At 43.9% G+C, this 21,918-nt stretch overlaps 2 protein-coding genes across 5 annotated transcripts in view; both read right to left on the bottom strand.

The window, feature by feature from the left end:
• Nucleotides 1–16,788, bottom strand: part of LOC124046894 (protein phosphatase 1 regulatory subunit 1A-like) — a 40,956-nt gene extending 24,168 nt beyond the window's left edge. For both annotated transcript variants that reach the window (XM_046367674.1, XM_046367669.1), the window contains exons 1-2: nucleotides 16,484–16,788; nucleotides 12,527–12,593 (exon numbers count right to left, since the gene is read on the bottom strand). In XM_046367674.1, coding sequence (XP_046223630.1) covers nucleotides 12,527–12,593; nucleotides 16,484–16,576 — 160 coding nt within the window. In that variant the 5' untranslated portion in view covers nucleotides 16,577–16,788. The remainder of the gene's footprint in view (nucleotides 1–12,526; nucleotides 12,594–16,483) is intronic.
• A 2,953-nt stretch (nucleotides 16,789–19,741) lies between these two features.
• itprid2 (ITPR interacting domain containing 2) overlaps nucleotides 19,742–21,918 on the bottom strand; it is a 48,431-nt gene continuing 46,254 nt past the window's right edge. For all 3 annotated transcript variants that reach the window (XM_046367681.1, XM_046367687.1, XM_046367690.1), the window contains 2 exons: nucleotides 21,523–21,642; nucleotides 19,742–21,393 (listed from right to left, as the gene is read on the bottom strand). In XM_046367681.1, the coding sequence (XP_046223637.1) occupies nucleotides 21,535–21,642 (108 nt within the window). In that variant the 3' untranslated portion in view covers nucleotides 19,742–21,393; nucleotides 21,523–21,534. The remainder of the gene's footprint in view (nucleotides 21,394–21,522; nucleotides 21,643–21,918) is intronic.

The raw sequence follows: 21,918 nt of genomic DNA on the forward strand, positions 1-21,918 counted from the left end.
TCCTTCTATCACCCTCCATCCAGCCTTCGATCACCATCCAATCAACCTCCATTCCATCCTTCTATCAACCTCCATTCCATCCTTCTATCAACCCCCATCCATCCTTCTATCACCCTACATCCATCCTATCACCCTCCATCCATCCTTCTATTAACCTCAATTCCATCCTTCTATCACCCCCATCCATCCTTCTATCATTCACCATCCATCCTTCTCTCACCCTCCATCCATCCTTCTATCAATATCCACCCATCCTTCTATCACCCTCCATCCAATCACGCTCCATCCATCCTTCTATCAATCTCCATCAATCCTTCTTTCACCCTCCTTCTAGCCTTATATCACCCACCCTCCATCCATCCTATCACCCTCCATCCATCCTTCTATCACCATACATCCATCCTTCTATTACCCTCCATCCATCCTTCTATCACTCTCGAATCAACCTCCATCCATCCTTCTATCATTCACCATCCATCCTTCTCTCACCCTCCATCCATCCTTCTATCAATATCCATCCATCCTTCTATCACCCTCCATCTATCCTTATATCATCCTCCATCCATCCTTCTATCACCCCCCATCCATCCTTCTATCACCCCCATCCATCCTTCTATCAACCTCCATCCATCCTTCTATCACCCTCCATCCATCCTTCTATCACCCTCCATCCATCCTTCTATCAATCTCCATCAATCCTTCCATCACCCTCCATCTATCCTTATATCACCCTCAATCTATCCTTATATCACCCTCCATCCATCCTTCTATCACCATACATCCATCCTTCTATTATACCCTCCATCCATCCTTCTATCACCCTCCAATCAACCTCCATCCATCCTTCTATCATTCACCATCCATCCTTCTCTCACCCTCCATCCATCCTTCTATCAATATCCATCCATCCTTCTATCACCCTCCATCCAATCATGCTCCATCCATCCTTCTACCAATCTCCATCAATCCTTCTTTCACCCTCCATCTATCCTTATATCACCCACCCTCCATCCATCCTATCACCCTCCATCCATCCTTCTATCACCATACATCCATCCTTCTATTACCCTCCATCCATCCTTCTATCAACCTCCATCAATCCTTCTATCACCCTCCATCTATCCTTATATCATCCTCCATCCATCCTTCTATCACCCCCCATCCATCCTTCTATCACCCCCCATCCATCCTTCTATCAACCTCCATCCATCCTTCTATCACCCTCCATCCATCCTTCTATCATCCTCCATCCAACCTTCTATCACCCTCCATCCATCCTTCTATCAATCTCCATCAATCCTTCCATCACCCTCCATCTATCCTTATATCACCCTCAATCTATCCTTATATCACCCTCCATCCATCCTTCTATCACCATACATCCATCCTTCTATTATACCCTCCATCCATCCTTCTATCACCCTCCAATCAACCTCCATCCATCCTTCTATCATTCACCATCCATCCTTCTCTCACCCTCCATCCATCCTTCTATCAATATCCATCCATCCTTCTATCACCCTCCATCCAATCATGCTCCATCCATCCTTCTACCAATCTCCATCAATCCTTCTTTCACCCTCCATCTATCCTTATATCACCCACCCTCCATCCATCCTATCACCCTCCATCCATCCTTCTATCACCATACATCCATCCTTCTATTACCCTCCATCCATCCTTCTATCACTCTCCAATCAACCTCCATCCATCCTTCTATCATTCACCATCCATCCATCCTTCTATCAATATCAATCCATCCTTCTATCACCCTCAAACTATACTTATATCACCCACCCTCCATCCATCCTATCACCCTCCATCCATCCTTCTATCACCATACATCCACCCTTCTATTACCCTCCATCAATCCTTCTATCACCCTCCAATCAACCTCCATCCATCGTTCTATCACCCTCCAATCACCCTCCATCCATCCTTCTATTAACCTTAATTCCATCCTTCTATCACCCCCATCCAGCCTTCTATCAACCTCCATCAATTCTTCTATCACCCTCCATCTATCATATCACCCTCCATCTATCATATCACCCTCCATCTATCATTCTATCACCCTCCATCTATCCTTCTATCACCCTCCATCCATCCTTCTATCACCCTCCATCCATCCTATCACCCTCCATCCATCCTTCTATCAATCTCCATCAAGCCTTCCATCACCCTCCATCTATCCTTATATCACCCTCCATCTATCCTTATATCACCCTCCATCCATCCTTCTATCACCATACACCCATCCTTCTATTACCCTCCATCCATAGTTCTATCACCCTCCAATCAACCTCCATCCATCCTTCTATCATTCACCATCCATCATTCTCTCACCCTCCATCCATCCTTCTATCAATCTCCATCAATCCTTCTATCACCCTCCATCTATCCTTCTATCACCCTCCATCCATCCTTCTATCACCATACATCCATCCTTCTATTATACCCTCCATCCATCCTTCTTTCTATCATTCACCATCCATCCTTCTCTCACCCTCCATCCATCCTTCTATCAATATCCATCCTTCCTTCTATCACCCTCCATCCAATCACGCTCCATCCATCCTTCTATCAATCTCCCATCAATCCTTCTATCACCCTCCATCTATCCTTATATCACCCACCCTCCATCCAACCTATCACCCTCCATCCATCCTTCTATCACCATACATCCATCCTTCTATTACCCTCCATCCATCCTTCTATCACTCTCCAATCAACCTCCATCCATCCTTCTATCATTCACCATCCATCCATCCTTCTATCAATATCCATCCATCCTTCTATCACCCTCAAACTATACTTATATCACCCACCCTCCATCCATCCTATCACCCTCCATCCATCCTTCTATCACCATACATCCACCCTTCTATTACCCTCCATCCATCCTTCTATCACCCTCCAATCAACCTCCATCCATCGTTCTATCACCCTCCAATCACCCTCCATCCATCCTTCTATTAACCTTAATTCCATCCTTCTATCACCCCCATCCAGCCTTCTATCAACCTCCATCAATCCTTCTATCACCCTCCATCTATCCTTCTATCACCCTCCATCTATCCTTCTATCACCCTCCATCTATCCTTCTATCACCCTCCATCCATCCTTCTATCACCCTCCATCCATCCTATCACCCTCCATCCATCCTTCTATCAATCTCCATCAAGCCTTCCATCACCCTCCATCTATCCTTATATCACCCTCCATCTATCCTTATATCACCCTCCATCCATCCATCCATCACCATACATCCATCCTTCTATCAATCTCCATCAAACCTTCTATCACCCTCCATCTATCCTTATATCACACACCCTTCCATCCATCCTTCTACCACCATACATCCATCCTTCTATTACCCTCCATCCATTCTTCTATCACCCTCCAATCACCCTCCATCCATCCTTCTATCACCCTCCAATCAACCTCCATTCCATCCTTCTATCACCCTCCATCGATCCTTCTATTACCATCCATCCAGCCTTCGATCACTCTCCAATCAACCTCCATTCCATCCTTCTATCAACCCCCATCCATACTTCTATAAACCTCCATCCATCCTATCACCCCCATCCATCCTTCCATCACCCTTCATCCATCCTTCCATCACCCTTCATCAATCCTTCCATCACCCTCCATCAATCCTTCCATCACCCTCCATCAATCCTTCCATCACCCTCTATCAATCCTTCCATCACCCTCCATCAATCCTTCCATCACCCTCCATCAATCCTTCCATCACCCTCCATCAATCCTTCTATCACCCTCCATCCATCCTTGTATCACCCTCCATCCATCCTTCTATCACACTCCATCCATCCTATCACCCTCCATCCATCCTTCTATTAACCTTAATTCCATCCTTCTATCACGCTCCATCCATCCTATCACCTCCCATCCATCCTTCTAATAACCTTAATCCATCCTTCTATCAACCTCCATCTGGCCTTCTATCACCCTCCATCCATCCTTCTATCATCCTCCATCCATCCTTCTATCATCCTCCATCCATCCTTCTATCATCCTCTATCCATCCTTCTATCATCCTCCATCCATCCTTCTATCACCCTCCATCCATCCTTCTATCACCCTCCATCAATCCTATCACCCTCCATCCATCCTTCTATCACCATCCATCCATCCTTCTATCACCATCCATCCACCCTTCTATCAATCTCCATCTATCCTTCCATCACCCTCCATCTATCCTTATATCACCCTCCATCTATCCTTATATCACCCTCCATCCATCCTTCTATCACCATACATCCATCCTTCTATCACCCTCCAATCAACCTCCATTCTATCCTTCTATCACCCTCCATCGATCCTTCTATCACCCTCCATCCAGCCTTCGATCACCCTCCAATCAACCTCCATTCTATCCTTCTATCACCCTCCATCGATCCTTCTATCACCCTCCATCCATCCTTCTAATAACCTTAATTCCATCCTTCTGTCACTCAAAATCTATCCTATCACCCCATCTATCCTTCTATCAACCTCCATCAATCCTTCTATCACCCCCCATCTATCCTTATATCACCCTCCATCCATCCTTCTATCTCCCTAAATCTATCCTTATATCACCCTCCATCCATCCTTCTATCACCCTCCAATCAACCTCCATCCATCCTTCTATCATTCACCATCCATCCTTCTCTCACCCTCCATCCATCCTTCTATCAATCTCCATCCATCCTTCTATCACCCTCCATCCATCCTATCACCTCCATCCATCCTTCTATCACCATACATCCATCCTTCTATTACCCTCCATCCATCCTTCTATCACCCTCCAATCAACCTCCCTCCATCGTTCTATCACCCTCCATCCATCCTTCTATCACCCTCCAATCAACCTCCATTCCATACTTCTATCACCCTCCATCCATCCTTTTATCACCCTCCATTCAATCACCCTCCATCCATCCTTCTATCAATCTCCATCAATCCTTCTATCACCCTCCATCTATCCTTATATCACCCACCCTCCATCCATCCTATCACCCTCCATCCATCCTTCTACCACCATACATCCATCCTTCTATTACCCTCCATCCATTCTTCTATCACCCTCCAATCACCCTCCATCCATCCTTCTATCACCCTCCAATCAACCTCCATTCCATCCTTCTATCACCCTCCATCGATCCTTCTATTACCATCCATCCAGCCTTCTATCACTCTCCAATCAACCTCCATTCCATCCTTCTATCAACCCCATCCATCTTCTATAAACCTCCATCCATCCTATCACCCCCATCCATCCTTCCATCACCCTTCATCCATCCTTCCATCACCCTTCATCAATCCTTCCATCACCCTCCATCAATCCTTCCATCACCCTCCATCAATCCTTCCATCACCCTCTATCAATCCTTCCATCACCCTCCATCAATCCTTCCATCACCCTCCATCAATCCTTCTATCACCCTCCATCCATCCTTCTATCACCCTCCATCCATCCTTCTATCACCCTCCATCCATCCTTGTATCACCCTCCATCCATCCTTCTATCACACTCCCTCCATCCTATCACCCTCCATCCATCCTTCTATTAACCTTAATCCATCCTTCTATCACCTCCATCCATCCTATCACCTCCATCCATCCTTCTAATAACCTTAATCCATCCTTCTATCAACCTCCATCCATCCTTCTATCACCCTCCATCCATCCTTCTATCATCCTCCATCAATCCTTCCATCACCCTCCATCAATCCTTCTATCACCCTCCATCCATCCTTCTATCATCCTCCATCCATCCTTCTATCACCCTCCATCCATCCTTCTATCACACTCCATCCATCCTATCACCCTCCATCCATCCTTCTATTAACAATCCATCCTTCTATCACCCTCCATCCATCCTATCACCTCCCATCCATCCTTCTAATAACCTTAATCCATCCTTCTATCAACCTCCATCTGGCCTTCTATCACCACTCCATCCATCCTTCTATCATCCTCCATCCATCCTTCTATCATCCTCCATCCATCCTTCTATCATCCTCTATCCATCCTTCTATCATCCTCCATCCATCCTTCTATCACCCTCCATCCATCCTTCTATCACCCTCCATCAATCCTATCACCCTCCATCCATCCTTCTATCACCATCCATCCTTCTATCCTTCTATCACCATCCATCCATCCTTCTATCAATCTCCATCTATCCTTCCATCACCCTCCATCTATCCTTATATCACCCTCCATCTATCCTTATATCACCCTCCATCCATCCTTCTATCACCATACATCCATCCTTCTATCACCCTCCAATCAACCTCCATTCTATCCTTCTATCACCCTCCATCGATCCTTCTATCACCCTCCATCCAGCCTTCGATCACCCTCCAATCAACCTCCATTCCATCCTTCTATCACCCTCCATCGATCCTTCTATCACCCTCCATCCATCCTTCTATTAACCTTAATTCCATCCTTCTGTCACTCAAAATCTATCCTATCACCCCATCTATCCTTCTATCAACCTCCATCAATCCTTCTATCACCCCCATCTATCCTTATATCACCCTCCATCCATCCTTCTATCTCCCTAAATCTATCCTTATATCACCCTCCATCCATCCTTCTATCACCCTCCAATCAACCTCCATCCATCCTTCTATCATTCACCATCCATCCTTCTCTCACCCTCCATCCATCCTTCTATCAATCTCCATCCATCCTTCTATCACCCTCCATCCATCCTATCACCTCCATCCATCCTTCTATCACCATACATCCATCCTTCTATTACCCTCCATCCATCCTTCTATCACCCTCCAATCAACCTCCCTCCATCGTTCTATCACCCTCCATCCATCCTTCTATCACCCTCCAATCAACCTCCATTCCATACTTCTATCACCCTCCATCCATCCTTTTATCACCCTCCATTCAATCACCCTCCATCCATCCTTCTATCAATCTCCATCAATCCTTCTATCACCCTCCATCTATCCTTATATCACCCACCCTCCATCCATCCTATCACATTCCATCCACCCTTCTATCACCATAAATCCATCCTTCTATCACCCTCCATCCATCCTTCTATCACCCTCCATCCATCCTTCTATCACCCTCCATCCATCCTTCTATCACCCTCCATCCATCCTTCTATCACCCTCCATCCATCCTTCTATCACCCTCCATCCATCCTTCTATCACACTCCATCCATCCTATCACCCTCCATCCATCCTTCTATTAACCTTAATTCCATCCTTCTATCACGCTCCATCCATCCTATCACCTCCCATCCATCCTTCTATTAACCTTAATTCCATCCTTCTATCACGCTCCATCCATCCTTCTATCAACCTCCATCCATCATTCTATCACCCTCCAGCCATCATATTAACCTCCATCCATCCTTCTATCACCCTCCATCCATCCTTCTGTCAATCTCCATCAATCCTTCTATCACCCTCCATCCATCCTTCTATCACCCTCCATCCATCCTTCTAATAACCTTAATCCATCCTTCTATCAACCTTAATCCATCCGGCCTTCTATCACCCTCCATCCATCCTTCTATCATCCTCCATCCATCCTTCTATCATCCTCCATCCATCCTTCTATCATCCTCCATCCATCCTTCAATCATCCTCCATCCATCCTTCTATCACCCTCCATCCATCCTAACACCCTCCATCCATCCTTCTATCACCATACATCCATCCTTCTATCACCATACATCCATCCTTCTATCACCCTCCAATCAACCTCCATCCATCGTTCTATCACCCTCCATCCATCCTTCTATCACCCTCCAATCAACCTCCATTCTATCCTTCTATCACCCTCCATCGATCCTTCTATCACCCTCCATCCAGCCTTCGATCACCCTCCAATCAACCTCCATTCCATCCTTCTATCAACCCCCATCCATCCTTCTATCACCCTCCATCCATCCTATCACCCTCCATCCATCCTTCTATTAACCTTAATTCCATGCTTCTGTCACTCAAAATCTATCCTATCACCCCCATCCATCCTTCTATCAACCTCCATCCATCCTCCTATCACCCTCCATCGATCCTTCTATCACCCTCCATCCATCCTTCTATTAACCTTAATTCCATCCTTCTATCACTCCATCCATCCTATCACCCCATCCATCCCTTCTATCAACCTCCATCAATCCTTCTATCACCCCCATCTATCCTTATATCACCCTCCATCTATCCTTCTATCTCCCTAAATCTATCCTTATATCACCCTCCATCCATCCTTCTATCACCCTCCAATCAACCTCCATCCATCCTTCTATCATTCCTCCATCCATCCTTCTCTCACCCTCCATCCATCCTTCTATCAATCTCCATCCATCCTTCTATCACCCTCCATCCATCCTATCACCTCCATCCATCCTTCTATCACCATACATCCATCCTTCTATTACCCTCCATCCATCCTTCTATCACCCTCCAATCAACCTCCCTCCATCGTTCTATCACCCTCCATCCATCCTTCTATCACCCTCCAATCAACCTCCATCCATCCTTCTATCACCCTCCATCCATCCTTCTATCACCCTCCAATCAATCTCCATCAATCCTTCTATCACCCTCCATCTATCCTTATATCACCCACCCTCCATCCATCCTATCACATTCCATCCACCCTTCTATCACCATAAATCCATCCTTCTATCACCCTCCATCCATCCTTCTATCACCCTCCATCCATCCTTCTATCACCCTCCATCCATCCTTCTATCACCCTCCATCCATCCTTCTATCACCCTCCATCCATCCTTCTATCACACTCCATCCATCCTATCACCCTCCATCCATCCTTCTATTAACCTTAATTCCATCCTTCTATCACGCTCCATCCATCCTATCACCTCCCATCCATCCTTCTATTAACCTTAATTCCATCCTTCTATCACGCTCCATCCATCCTTCTATCAACCTCCATCCATCATTCTATCACCCTCCAGCCATCATATTAACCTCCATCCATCCTTCTATCACCCTCCATCCATCCTTCTGTCAATCTCCATCAATCCTTCTATCACCCTCCATCCATCCTTCTATCACCCTCCATCCATCCTTCTAATAACCTTAATCCATCCTTCTATCAACCTTAATCCATCCTTCTATCAACCTTAATCCATCCGGCCTTCTATCACCCTCCATCCATCCTTCTATCATCCTCCATCCATCCTTCTATCATCCTCCATCCATCCTTCAATCATCCTCCATCCATCCTTCTATCACCCTCCATCCATCCTTCTATCACCCTCCATCCATCCTTCTATCACCATACATCCATCCTTCTATCACCATACATCCATCCTTCTATCACCCTCCAATCAACCTCCATCCATCGTTCTATCACCCTCCATCCATCCTTCTATCACCCTCCAATCAACCTCCATTCTATCCTTCTATCACCCTCCATCGATCCTTCTATCACCCTCCATCCAGCCTTCGATCACCCTCCAATCAACCTCCATTCCATCCTTCTATCAACCCCCATCCATCCTTCTATCACCCTCCATCCATCCTATCACCCTCCATCCATCCTTCTATTAACCTTAATTCCATGCTTCTGTCACTCAAAATCTATCCTATCACCCCCATCCATCCTTCTATCAACCTCCATCAATCCTTCTATCACCCTCCATCTATCCTTCTATCTCCCTAAATCTATCCTTATATCACCCTCCATCCATCCTTCTATCATCCTCCATCCATCCTTCTATCACCCTCCATCCATCCGTCTATCAATCTCCATCCATCCTTCCATCACCCTCCATCCATCCTTCTATCACCCTCCAATCAACCTCCATCCATCCTTCTATCATTCACCATCCATCCTTCTCTCACCCTCCATCCATCCTTCTATCAATCTCCATCCATCCTTCTATCACCCTCCAGCCATCCTATCACCCTCCATCCATCCTTCTGTCACCATACATCCATCCTTCTATTATACCCTCCATCCATCCTTCTATCACCCTCCATTCAATCACCCTCCATCCATCCTTCTATCAATCTCCATCAATCCTTCTATCACCCTCCATCTATCCTTATATCACCCACCCTCCATCCATCCTATGACATTCCATCCATCCTTCTATCACCATACATCCATCCTTCTATTACCCTCCATCCATCTTTCTATCACCCTCCAATCAACCTCCATCCATCATTCTATCACCCTCCATCCATCCTTCTATCACCCTCCATCTATCCTTCTATCACCCTCCATCTATCCTTCTATCACCCTCCATCCATCCTTCTATGCCCCTCCATCCAGCCTATCACCCTCCATCCATCCTTCTATTAACCTGAATTCCATCCTTCTATCACGCTCCATCCATCCTATCACCTCCAATCCATCCTTCTATCAACCTCCATCCATCCTTCTATCACCCTCTATCTATCCTTCTATTAAACTTAATCCATCCTTCTATCAACCTCCATCCATCCTTCTATCACTCTCCATCTATCCTTATATCACCCTCCATCTATCCTTATATCACCCTCCATCCATCCTATCACCCTCCATCCATCCTTCTATCACCATACATCCATCCTTCTATTACCCTCCATCCATCCTTCTATCACCCTCCAGTCAACCTCCATTCGATCCTTCTATCACCCTCCATCCATCCTTCTATCACCTTCCATCCAGCCTTCGATCACTCTCCAATCACCCTCCATCCATCCTTATATGAACCTTAATTCCATCCTTCTATCACTCTCCATCCATCCTATCACCCCCCACCCATCCTTCTATCAACCTCCATCAATCCTTCTGTCACCCTCCATCTATCCTTATATCACCCTCCATCTATCCTTATATCACCCTCCATCCATCCTTCTATCACCATCCATCCATTCTATCACCCTCCATCCATCCTATCACCCTCCACCCATCCTTCTATTAACCTTAATTCCATCCTTCTATCACTCTCCATCCATCCTATCACCTCCCATCCATCCTTCTATCAACCTCCATCCATCCATCCATCCTATCACCCTCCATCTATCCTTCTATTGAACTTAATCCATCCTTCTATCAACCTCCATCCATCCTTCTATCACCCTCCATCCATCCTTCTATCACCCTCCATCCATCCTTCTATTAACCTTAATCCATCCTTCTATCAACCTCCATCTGGCCTTCTATCACCCTCCATCCATCCTTCTATCATCCTCCATCCATCCTTCTCTCACCCTCCATCCATCCTTCTATCACCCTCCATCCATCCTTCTATCAGCCTCCAATCAACCTCCATTCCACCCTTCTATCACCGTCCATCCATCCTTCTATTAACCTTAATCCATCCTTCTATCAACCTCCAACCTTCTATCACCTTCCATCCATCTTTCTATCACCCTCCATCCATCCTTCTATCACCCTCCATCCATCCTTCTATCACCCTCCATCCATCCTTCTATCACCCTCCATCCATCCTTCTATCACCCTCCAATCAATCTCTATCCAGCGTTCTATCAACCTCCATTCCATCCTTCTATCACCGTCCATCCATCCTTCTTTCACCCTCCAATCAACCTCCATTCCATCCTTCTATCACCCTCCATCCATCTATCAACCTCCATCCATCCTTTTATCACCATCCATCCATTCTATCACCCTCCATCCATCCTATCACCCTCCATCCATCCTTCTATTAACCTTAATCCATCCTTCTATCAGCCTCAATCCATCCTTCTATCAGTCTTAATTCCATCCTTCTATCAACCATCATCCTTCTATCAACCTCCATCCATCCTTCTATCACCTTCCATCCATCCTTCTATCACCCTCCATCCATCCTTCTTTCAGCCTCAATCCATCCTTCTTTCAGCCTCAATCCATCCTTCTTTCAGCCTCAATCCATCCATCCTATCTCCATCCATACTTCTATCAACCTACATCCATCATTTTTTCAGCCTCCATCCATTCTTCTATGACCATCCATCCATCCTATCACCCTCCATCCATCCTTCTCCCCCCAGACCTCTTATAGTAACACTCAATTTTGTGTACCCCATAAGAATTGTCTCAAGCCCTCATTCAACCCATATTAACAAAACTCCTTCATATCCCACAGCTCTTCATTAAATATCAACAGACGGATCTGAAAGAAAACACTTTATTGACATAATGAGATCAAGCCAAAAAGTCTTAATTCTTCTCTTTAGCAGTAAAACTTGAGTAAATTGGGATACATACATAAACAAAACCCAAATGAGCCTCTACTGAAGCATAACATGCTCAATGCCAGTAGACTAGAGCATAACAAAAACAAAACAATTGTCACATGAAGACACACATAACTTCCATGACAGTTTGTGAGTCATGCGGAGTGAAGCTTGGCAAATGGCTTCAACATTTCATTGCGACACAGGAAATAAAATAAATTCCAATTCCATTGCTTTTCAGTGAGGAAAATTACAATTGGAATTTCAGTTTATTTCCGGAATTGAATGAATTGACCCCAACCCTGTTCTTCACTCAGTAGCAGTGTCTTACCTGCTGCAGTTAGGTCTGGTGGAAGATAGATGACATGGGTAGCTGGTGTAGGTCTCCTCTTACGGATCTGTTAGGTGGAGACAGGACATGGCGGGATAGGACAGGACAGTAAAGGAAAGAGAGGTGTTCAAGTGTGTCACTGAAGATAACTGGAGACAGACAATAAGCACTCGTAATAATAATAATAATAGTAACCCAGTAGCATATGATACAGACTTGCTGTGTGTGCATGTTTTACAAAGTGGTAGAGTTTAGTGTCAATACAATCAATGACCTACAGTACCAGTCAAAAGTTTGTACACACCCTACTCATTCAAGGGTTTTTCTTTATTTTTACTATTTTGTACATTATAGAATAATAGTGAAGACATCAAACTATGAAATAACACATATGGAATCATGTAGTTACCGAAAAATGTTTAAACAAATTCTTCAAAGTAGCCATCCTTTGCATTGATGACAACTTTGCACAATATTGGCAATCTCTCAACCAGCTTCATGAGGTAGTCACCTGGAATGCATTTCAATTAACAGGTATGCCTTGTTAAAAGTTAATTTGTGGAATTTCTTCTTAATGCGTTTGAGCCAATCAGTTGTGTTGTGACAAGGTAGGGGTGGTGTACAGAAGATAGCCCTATTTGGTAAAATACCAAGTCCATATTATGGCAAGAACACCACGAATTAAGTTTCTTTATTTAACATTTAGTTATCTAGGCAAGTCAGTTAAGAACAAATTCGTATTTACATTATTTACAGCAGCCTCTCAAACCATAACCTGGACTACACTGGGACAATTGCGCGCTGCACTTTTGGACTCCCAATCACAGCCGGTTGTGATACAGCCTGATGCAGTGCCTTAGACCACTGAGCCACTCAGGAGCTCAAAGAGAAACAACAGTCCATCATTACTTTAAAACATGAAGGTCAAAATTTCAAGAACTGAAAGTTTCTTAGAGTGCAGTCGCAAAAACCATCAAGTGCTATGATGAAACTGGCTCTCATGAGGACCACCACAGGAAAGGAAGACCCAGAGTTACCTCTTCTGCAAAGGATAAGGCTATTAGAGTTACCAGCCTCAGAAATTGCAGCCCAAATAAACGCTTCACAGAGTTCAAGTAACAGACACATCTCAACACCAACTGTTCAGAGGAGACTGCGTGAATCAGGCCTCCATGGTCTTATTGCTGCAAAGAAACCACTACTAAAAGACACCAATAAGAAGAAGAGACTTGCTTGGGCCAAGAAACATGAGCAATGGACATTAGACTGGTGGAAATCTGTCCTTTGGTCTGATGAATCCAAATGTGAGATTTTTGGTTCCAACCACCATGTCTTTGTGAGATGCAGAGTAGGCGAAGGGATGATCTCTGCATGTGTGGTTCACACCGTGAAGCATGGAGGAGTAGGTGTGATGGTGCTTTGCTGGTGACACTGTCAGTAATTTATTTTGAATTCAAGGTACACTTAACCAGCATGGCTACCACAGCATTCTGCAGCGATACGCTATCCCATCTGGTTTGTGCTTAGTGGGACTATCATTTGTTTTTCATCAGGACAGTGACCCAACACACCTACAGGCTGTGTAAGGGCTATTTGACCTAGAAGGAGAGTGATGGAGTGCTGCATCAGATGACCTGGCCTCCACAATCACCCAACCTCAACCCAATTGAGATGATTTGGGATGAGTTGGACCTCAGAGTGAAGGAAAAGCAGCCAACAAGTGCTCAGCATATGTGGAAACTCATTCAAGACTGTTGGATAAGGTTTCCAGGTGAAGCTGGTTGAGAGAATGCCAAGAGTGTGGAAACCTGTCATCAAGGCAAAGGGTGGCTACTTTTTTATTTATTTAATTTTTATTTCACCTTTATTTGACCAGGTAGGTTAGTTGAGAACAAGTTCTCATTTGCAACTGCAACCTGGCCAAGATAAAGCATAGCAATTTGACACATACAACAACACAGAGTTACACATGGATTAAACAAAACATAGTCAATAATACAGTAGAACAAAAGAAAACAAAAAGTCTATATACAGTGAGTGCAAATGAGGTAAGATAAGGGAGTTAAGGCAATAAATAGGCCATAGTGGCGAAGGAATTAGAATATAGCAATTAAACACTGGAATGGTAGATGTGCAGAAGATGGATGTGCAAGTTGAGATACTGGGGTGCAAAGGAGCAAGATAAATAAATAAATACTGTTTGGGGATGAGGTAGGTAGATAGATGGGCTGTTTACAGATGGGCTATGTACAGGTGCAGTAATCTGTGTGAGCTGCTCTGACAGCTGGTGCTTAAATCTAGTGAGGGAGATATGAGTCTCCAGATTCAGAGATTTTTGCAGTTCGTTCCAGTCATTGGCAGCAGAGAACTGGAAGGAAAGACGACCAAAGGAGGAATTGGCTTTGGGGGTGACCAGTGAGATATACCTGCTGGAGTGCGTGCTATGACTGGGTGCTGCTATGGTGACCAGTGAGCTGAGATAAGGCGGGGCTTTACCTAGCAGAGACTTGTAGATAACCTGCAGCCAGTGGGTTTGGCGACGAGTATGAAGCGAGGGCCAACCAACGAGAGCATACAGGTCGCAATGGTGGGCTGTGTATGGGGCTTTGGTGACAAAACGGATGGCACTGTGATAGACTGCATCCAGTTTGTTGAGTAGAGTGTTGGAGGGTATTTTACAGATGACATCACCGAAGTCGAGGATCGGTAGGATGGTCAGTTTTACAAGGGTATGTTTGGCAGCATGAGTGAAGGATGCTTTGTTGCGATATAGGAAGCCAATTCTAGATTTAATTTGGATTGGAGATGCTTAATGTGAGTCTGGAAGGAGAGTTTACAGTCTGACCAGACACCTAGGTATTTGTAGTTGTCCACGTATTCTAAATCAGAGCTGTCCAGAGTAGTGATGCTGGACGGGCGAGCAGGTGCAGGCAGTGATCGGTTGAATAGCATGCATTTAGTTTTACTTGCGTTTAAGAGCAGTTGGAGGCCACGGAAGGAGAGTTGTATGGCATTGAAGCTCGTCTGGAGGTTAGTTAACACAGTGTCCAAAGAGTGGTCAAAAGTATACAGAATGGTGTCGTCTGCGGAGAGGTGTATCAGAGAATCACCAGCAGCAAGAGCAACATCATTGATGTATACAGAGAAGAGAGTCGGCCCGAGGATTGGAGGATTGAACCCTGTGGCACCACCATAGAGACTACCAGAGGTCCGGACAACAGGCCCTCCGATTTGACACACTGAACTCCATCAGAGAAGTAGTTGGTAAACCAGGTGAGGCAATCATTTGAGAAACCAAGGCTGTCGAGTCTGCCGATAAGAATGTGGTGATTGACAGAGCCGAAAGCCTTGGCCAGGTTCTAAAACATATTTTGATTTATTTAACCCTTTTTTGCTTACTACATGATTTAATATGTGTTATTTCATCGTTTTGATGTCTTCCCTATTATTCTACAATGTAGAAAATAGTACAAATAAAGAAAAACCCTTGAATGTGTAGGTGTGTCCAAACTTTTGACTGGTACTGTAGGTTCGGAGAGGGGTGGGTGGGGAGGTGGTGGGGAGCGCGAGAGGTTGGCCAAAAATGGGGATGAAGCGATCTTTCTAAAATCACAAAAATGACAAATAAGGATACAATCAAATAGTTAAAAAATATCCCAATAAATATTCATTGAAAGCACTGAGAAGTTGTAATAACATTTAGGCAACTAAGATTGTGACAAATAAATCCAGAAAGTGGTGGGGGCAGGGGAAATCCATGTCATAAAACATATTTTCCTACCAGGCATAACATGATCAAAGTAAAGCTTATTCTGCCAGTCAGTCTCAAGAGGAGCTAGCTCTTCACAGCCCCCACTCATTCAACAAGCCCACCATCCCATTAACCTCACATTACCATGTCATAATGGTAAAAACATTTATTACCATATCGTGTCGAAACTGAATGTTCTTACTCACATGCTCTGATGCCTGAGGGTCCAGCTGACTCTGAAACACAGGCACAGAAAACTGGATCTTCTTAGGACTGTTGGACTCCATGCTGGACTCCATATTTGTGGAAAGAGAGAGTAGGAAAGAAGGTAAGAGAAAGAGACGAAGAGAGGGGACTGCGTTGGGAGCAGCTGCACACAGCAGCAGCCTCTTTTCTTTTCTGTTCCTTTCCCTTCCTTATGAGACCTGGGATAGCTTTACTGGACAGCCCAGCCTGAGGAGGGGGAAAAGGAGAGAGAGAGGGAGGGAGGGAGAGAGAGAGAAAAGGAGCGAGGGGGGGGGGAGAAAATGAGAGAGAGAGAGAGAGATGGAGGGAGGGAGAAAAGGAGAGAGAGGGGGGGGAAAATGAGAGAGAGAGATGGAGGGAGAAAAGGAGAGAGAGAAGGAGAGCGGGAGAAAAGGAGAGGGAGGGAGAAAAGGAGAGGGAGGGAGAGAGGGAGGGAGAAAAGGAGAGAGGGATGGAGAAAAGGAGAGAGAGGAAGGGAGAAAAGGAGAGAGAGGAGGGAGAAAAGGAGAGCGAGGAAGAAAAGGAGAGAGAGGAGGGAGAAAAGGAGAGAGAGGGAGGGAGGGAAGGAGAGAGAGAGAGAGAAAAGGAGCGAGAGGGGGGGAGAAAATGAGAGAGGGAGATGGAGGGAGGGAGAAAAGGAGAGAGAGAGAGGAGGGAGAAAAGGAGAGGGAGGGAGAGAGGGAGGGAGAAAAGGAGAGAGGAAGGGAGAAAAGGAGAGAGAGGAGGGAGAAAAGGAGAGAGAGGAGGGAGAGAAGGAGGGAGGGAGGGACGGAGGGAGTGTCCAGTTCACTACCTCAGCAGTCTCCCTTCCCCCAGCTGGGTCAAGTGCTCTCTCTCTCTCTGTATAATGACACCACAGCTCAGAAGTGCAATATAAGCCCCCGGAGGAACAAGGCTGGTGCAATGTTAATTATTGATAAACCAAGTTCAGGAAGTCACTGGCCTCTCACCCCCCTCTCTCTCCCCAGGGGAGGGGACTGAAAAATGCTAACATTCTGTGATGTATGCTCAAGCCTGTCATGTTTAACAGTAAACATTACACATACAGAAGTTTCAAAAGAATAAAGGCATTACAAATGTCATATGTGTATGACATTTGTACAGTGTTGTAACAATGTACAAATGGTTAAAGTACACAAGGGAAGATAAATAAGCATAAATATGGGTTGTATTTACAATGGTGTTTGTTCTTCACTGGTTGCCCGTTTCTTGTGGCAACAGGTCACAAATCTTGCTACAGTGATGGCACAATGTGGAATTTAACCCAGTAGATATGGGAGTTTATCAAAAAAAAATTATTTTTTAAATTCTTTGTGGATCTGTGAAATCTGAGGGAAATCTGTGTCTCTAATATGGTCATACATTGGGCAGGAGGTTAGGAAGTGCAGTTCAGTTCTCTCTTAGCTCAGCAAGACTCACAATCCAAGAGAATGTTATGTATTGTTTGCCTTGGATTCCAATATTCCTCTAGCCTGATATAAATCAAATGTACAAAGATAAATACATAATAAATAAATAAAACGTTTGGTGGGATGGTGTAGTAGTCTGCAAGGGCTGACCAACACTTTTCCATTTCAGTAAGATGAGGTGGCAACAACATACTGAAATGCCGTCAGTCCTCAATGAGGAATCTGATAGATGAGCCATAAATGAGCCATTTCTCTGTCTGGCATCTGTCTAGGAATGGCAGAGGATCCAAGCTGGAAAGACATAACACAAAACACAGTACACTGGTGTAATGTTCACACCAAGTCCTCTAGTTCTCCAGGAGTCAAAGTGCTGTCCACAGTAAAACCATATAAAGGAAAGCTCTGGAGAAAAGTAATAACCTCAGCAACAGACCTGTTATTTACACCTCGCCAAGTCAGACAGCAAAACACAAGTCTGTGGCTGTCACAAATGACACCCTTTTCCCTATGTAGTGCACTACTTTCACCAGAGCCCTGGTCACAAAGAGCCATTTGGGATGCAAACCTCATTGCCCACATGTTGGGACTGTATGTTTTTGCACTGCTGTCAATAGTGCCCATTTATGCTCTGAGGTCATTCTGAGCCTCAAACACCTACTACCTCTGGGGAATTAAAGGCAGGGGGTGGAGGTATGGAGCAGGCCAGACAGGCGACTCTGGGTGCCACTGAAGTTCAGCATTTAGGGGGAAGGTGATGTTATCAGTTGCATGTTAGTCTGAGTTTCACCAGAAGTACAGAATCTACAGGTATGCATGAAGCACCAAAAATATATCAACATACAATACCAGTCAAAAGTTTGGACACACCTACTCATTCAAGGATTTATATGTATATATATATACACACACACAGAGATTGTACATTGTTGAATAGGGAAGACATCAAAACTATGAAATAACACATATGGAATCATGTTGTAACCCAAAAAGTGTTAAAGAAATCAAAATATAAGCAGCCAGCCTTTGCAGCTTTGCGCACTCTTGGCATTCTCTCAACCAGCTTCACCTGGAATACTTTTCCAACAGTCTTGGAGTTCCTACATATGCTGAGAACTTGTTGGCTGCTTTTCCTTCACTCTGCAGTCCAACTCATCCCAAACCATCTCAATTGGGTTGATGTCGGGTGATTGTAGAGGCCAGGTCATCTGATGCAGCACTCAATCACACTCCTTTTAATTATTATTTTTTTTTAAATATCAGTGAAATAAAAAAAGAGCGTGGGAAGAGGGGTTTTGATGTACCTGTGCTATCTATTGAGAAACATCATTGAATCCCTTAATGGAATGTGTGTAAACTTCCAATGATCACCTCTATCAGCGGTTGATTCTCCTCCTATTCAGACCTCTCATTCTAGAACCACTAGTACAATAGCCTGGTCCCCTGTATCAAATCCCAGAACACACCTCAGAGCGCTACAATATGCCCTCATGCACAGAGCCAGGTTACCATGGTGATCACAGGCTACATTGGATTTCTCTGCTATCAAATTAAAGTGGTTTTATTTTTAGTCAAACAAACATTTGAGATGGACGTTGAACAGAGGAGCACACTATGAAAACAATGCCATCAACTCAGCATTAGTGTAGTCTAACTGAAAGTGGCTTTATACATTTGTCTCTATACATTATGTCTATTTGGAGACATCCCATGCTTTCAATATACCTTTTAGAATCCCAATCCCAGATGCAATCTGCTGAAAAGCCCTTTAAAAGCAAAATATATATCACAAATAAAACCACTCCAAATCTATTGAAAATAAATAAATCTTTATTATTTGCTATAGAGACAATCCCTCATGCATCCCAAAATAAAGATAAACAAAATCTGATTAAAAAGAAGCTCCCCATTAGCAGGAAGTAGCCACATGTGGAAATAAATCAGTTAGTAACAATAAATCATTTTGGAAAACAATATAATTAAACATCTGTGGTAAAATAAATGTCTGTTTCATCTTATAATTACAAATCCAGCAGGAAAACAACATTATAATCCTCACATTTGAAATATAATATACTCATAAATACACAATGATTCTGTTCAAAAGTATGAGCGGGAACAATAGGCTCTATTGACAGTTCTACCAGAGTCTATCAGATGAGATAGACGGTTCTTCATTCTACTCTCCAGTTCAAGACAGAAGTCTCTCTTTTACAGTATCTCTTTCCTCATTCCTTTAAAGAAAATTTATCAGGACGAATACATTTAGTGGTTTTAACATCTGTTTAAGATAAGAAATACAGTTAGGAATGTGAACTTTGTTTTTCACGTGAGACAGTTTTCTAACAAAAACGCGTACATCTGGGTCGGATTCATTAACCACCAAACGGAGGACAATGGACTGAAACAGGGAGAGACTTACTGGACTTATTAGTCCAATAAGAAACTTTCATTTAGTTGAAAAATGCTTTTAAACGTTTTCCATTGTTACCCTAATGAACACGACCCAGGACAAAAGTGTAGAATTAATATAATGCATACACTTGTCTTCAAGTGGTGCGTTTCAAAAACAGTAGTTTCTACTATTGATCTTTTCAAGTTCAGAGACAGTGAAATGTATTGCACAGTTAGTTCTAGACCTGGGTACAAATACTTTATCGGAGCATGCCTGGATTAATTCACTAATATAATAGTCCCAAAACAGTAAACCCCACCTATCTGACCCTCCTGGCAGGCAAGATAAAATGCTCAAAGTACTTCAAAGATTTCAAATAGTATTTGAACCCAGGTCTGATTCATTCCTCATAGAGGTTGCATTAGAAGAGGGCATGGTCATTTACAGCAGACACTAAACTCCCATACAACCATTATCATCAACCAGGCCTTAAGTCTCCTCAACCTTGGTCATCTTACACCTTCAGGACAAGACATGCACTCTGACCCACATCTACGTGCTTAAATACAACCCATACACAACGTCAGAATCATGGCATAGGCCTAACGTAACATAACGTCACACACAGCCAGGGTGAGAAAAAAAACATCCTAGAATTAACCTTCAACACATTTTTGTATGTCAAAATGATTTCATTTTGGATTAATGTTCATGATTTTTAAACAATATAGTTAGTCTTCAGCTAAATAAACACACCAAGTAACATTCTGTGTTTGAAATTGGACCGTTAAGACAGAAGAAGAGTTCACAATAAAAGCAAATATATAGCATCATTTGTGTCTCCCAGGTCACCAGGCATGCAGGTGTTAAGGTACCAGCCACCGTCACACTCTCTGAAGTAGAAACCATAGAAATATAATTCTATTCCTACGGTAGAAACACAGTGTTAACGCATCTGACATTATCTCTGTAAATAGTTGAAAGTGTTCAGGGGTTGTTGGGCTGTTCAGTGCATGGCTTCACCAGTGTTCATTTTGGGGAGACTACACCAGGCCTCATCAGTGTTCAACTGCAAGAGAAAACAACAACATTCTTTAAGAAATAGAAGCACCTGCCAAGGGGTATAGGTTTAATTGGAACAGGTAGATCCGGCTTGAAGAACCGATTTATACAACTAATGAATTAATGATATGAGGACCTGTCGTCATGTTCACAGCGGATATTCTCTGGTCGACACAGGTGATCGTCGTGGAGACACGGCAGCTAGGAGCTCATTGACTATCTCCTGTCGGATCTCATCAGCTAGACTCTCTTTGATCTAAAGCGGGGAGAAGGTACAGAGATGGAACGATGTTCAAACACAAATACTATGTTCACTCAAAATACAATTCAAGGACACTAGGGAAAAGTCCATTTCCTGTAGGTTTGATATCTTAAACATAATGGAACAATGTTATTTATTAAATTTCTATCTGCAATGTTCTGAAGGTTTCACCTCCCTGAATACCAGGAACATCCTGTACTGAGAGGTGTCAGAGAACAGAGAACTGAGAAAGAACATCTCATCCCTCAGAAGAACTGGGACACTGCCAGA

This window comes from Oncorhynchus gorbuscha, linkage group LG01 (genome assembly GCF_021184085.1).
Source record: "Oncorhynchus gorbuscha isolate QuinsamMale2020 ecotype Even-year linkage group LG01, OgorEven_v1.0, whole genome shotgun sequence".
NCBI lineage: Eukaryota > Metazoa > Chordata > Actinopteri > Salmoniformes > Salmonidae > Oncorhynchus > Oncorhynchus gorbuscha.